At 46.4% G+C, this 2,675-nt stretch overlaps 1 protein-coding gene across 1 annotated transcript in view; it reads left to right on the top strand.

Moving 5' to 3' along the window:
* The window catches only part of LOC101861223 (neuralized-like protein 4), a 48,517-nt gene that overhangs the window by 16,673 nt on the left and 29,169 nt on the right, over positions 1–2,675 (top strand). Inside the window, exon 9 of the mRNA XM_005104420.3 lies at positions 2,383–2,650. Within this exon, the coding sequence (XP_005104477.1) occupies positions 2,383–2,650 (268 nt within the window). The remainder of the gene's footprint in view (positions 1–2,382; positions 2,651–2,675) is intronic.

The raw sequence follows: 2,675 nt of genomic DNA, 5'->3' as shown, positions 1-2,675 counted from the left end.
TTGCGTTTTTTCTATATAATTTAACTGTGTAAAAAAAGCCACGGCCGCCATATTTTAACATATTTTAACACACAACCCCTATCACACTAAGCAATAACACCTGTCTTAGACGGCCACCTTAGTGACTCCATTACGTTTTGTCATAAATCAAGCATTGGTCCCTGGCGTTGTGGGCGAGCCGTCATAATCCAATCACCTGTCGTTGTTGTTTAGATAGTCCCTCCAACTGATCATGTTGCGTAGGCCCCTCCCACTGTTGACCAATGGGTAACAAATGTCCAGCTGCTGGTGGGTGAGGTCAGCATGGGATCCCTCATAACCCAAAAGTCCCGCCCAGAGCTCGTACACAAATCATAAGTGAGATGAGTGGTCACTGTTTACCCAGTCTGTAACAAAGTAACAAAGGACGTCAACATGAACTTGTGACAGAAGCGTCGCTCGTTCTCCGAGTGGTGGCGACCCGTGTGTTTGTTTTACCATAGCACTCAGTCCATTTCGTTTTATTGTCACCCTTGCACAAAAGCAGCAACAACCCCCCCCAAGCGAAAACAACAACAATATCCACAACAACAAAAATGCGACTACTTTCGGTTGGGACCTCAGAAAAGAATGGTTTGTTTTCTCCATCTTGATCAGTCCTGCCTTATATGGCCACTTTTCTCCTTGACAATGGGTGGCCGTCTTACACAGGTTCGACTGTATCTTAAAACTCTTGAAACATTGTCTGGACCCAAACGGGCCCCAAAAACGGGTGTGTGGCCTTAAATAACCAGAAAGTGTCGAAAGTGGGTGTGAAGCCCTTACACAAATACCCCCCTTCCCATCTGTTTACTCTTGTCTCCACAAGGCCATGCTAATTGCCCCCACGATGTGAATCACTTGAGAACTGTACAGTGTTTGAAGGAGGTTTTTTACCCAAAACAATTATCAAATTTAAAAGAAAATGATTCTTAGACTTCTACTGAAAAATCCTCTTCTGTTTGCTCTCAAGAAGTACAATGTCAAAATTGTTTAAGTTAGTCAGCCACCCACTGTTGAGACAAGTGACCCATCCTAGACAAGTGGCTGTCTTACACAGTACCATTATAATATTTGAAAAAAAAAAAAAACACAGAAGGGGGGTTGGAAGTTTGTACAGGCAAAGATAGTACATAACAAGATGGGCCACTCAGCCAAAAAAGTGTCCGCAGGAAGTTCGCTCTTTGCTTCAGATGGCGCTGCAGTCTGTTTTGAAGCTCTCTTTCGTTTTTCAAGAAGAAGAATAGGAATGGCACCTCCTTACGTGCGCAGATCGACTGCTGTTCCATCAGCGGTTCGGGTTCGTTCAGTGCGGAGTTTTAGTTTTTTTAAATTTTAATGACCTCTCGCCTTTCATTTTAAAGTCAAATTAAACGAAGAAAACAATCGCCCTTTCCTCCGGAAGAGATTTTTTTGTCAGCGTAGCCATTTAAAAAAACGTTCTGCTGAAATTTATTTAAAAACTTGCTAGTTTCACTTTGATTTTTCAAACTCAAGTAGGGTAACTGTTCACAAAGGGTGCGCATTTGCGAAGAGGGCGCCATCGAATTTTGAGGACACTTTTTTAATTGGCTCAAAGAGAGAAGTGGCCCCTCTTGTTATGTAGACTCTTTGGTTCAGGTGATTGTCTTATACAGGTTGGGAAAGTGGGAAGTGGCCGTTTGTACAGGTGATTGTCTAATACAGGTTGGGGAAGTGGGAAGTGGCCGTTTGTACAGGTGATTGTCTTATACAGGTTGGGGAAGTGGGAAGTGGCCGTTTGTACAGGTGGTTGTCTTATACAGGTTGGGGAAGTGGTCGTTTGTACAGGTGATTGTTTTATACAGGTTGGGGAAGTAGGAAGTGGCCGTTTGTGCAGGTGATTGTCTTATACAGGTTGGGGAAGTGGTCGGTTGTACAGGTGATTGTCTTATAGTGGTTGGGGAAGTGGTCAGTTGTACAGGTGATTGTCTTATACGGGTTGGGGAAGTGGGAAGTGGCCGTTTGTACAGGTGATTGTCTTATACAAGTTGGGGAAGTGGCCGGTTGTACAGGTGATTGTCTTATGCAGGTGTAGGAAGTGGTCGGTTGTACAGGTGATTGTCTTATACAGGTTGGGGAAGTAGGAAGTGGCCGTTTGTACAGGTGATTGTCTTATACAGGTTGGGGAAGTGGCCGTTTGTACAGGTGATTGTCTTATACAGGTTGGGGAAGTAGGAAGTGGCCGGTTGTACAGGTGATTGTCTTATACAGGTTGGGGAAGTGGCCGGTTGTACAGGTGATTGTCTTATACAGGTGGCTGTTGGAGCAGGTTCTACTATACCAATTTCTCTTTAAGACTTAAAGGTGGAAAAAAATCCCCCCTCCCCCCTCATATCTCCACAGTGCCACAGAAGATTTCAACAACGGTGTGATCCTGACCAACCGCATCCTGCGGCCCAACGAGGTCTTCGAGGTGCGGCTTGACCGGCTGGTGGAGAAGTGGGCGGGCTCCGTCGAGATCGGGCTGACCACCCACCAGCCCGGCGAGCTGGACTTCCCGTCCACCATGACCAACATACGCTCAGGCACCTGGATGATGACCGGCAACGGGGTCATGCACAACGGCTCCACGGTCATCGAGGACTACGGGCAGAACCTTGACCGGCTCAAGGTGAGGGGGGCTGGCGGATGGGGGG

The sequence above is a fragment of the Aplysia californica genome, unplaced genomic scaffold (assembly GCF_000002075.1).
Source record: "Aplysia californica isolate F4 #8 unplaced genomic scaffold, AplCal3.0 scaffold00419, whole genome shotgun sequence".
NCBI classification, from domain to species: Eukaryota; Metazoa; Mollusca; class Gastropoda; order Aplysiida; family Aplysiidae; genus Aplysia; species Aplysia californica.
This window is presented reverse-complemented; position numbering and strand designations above follow the sequence as displayed.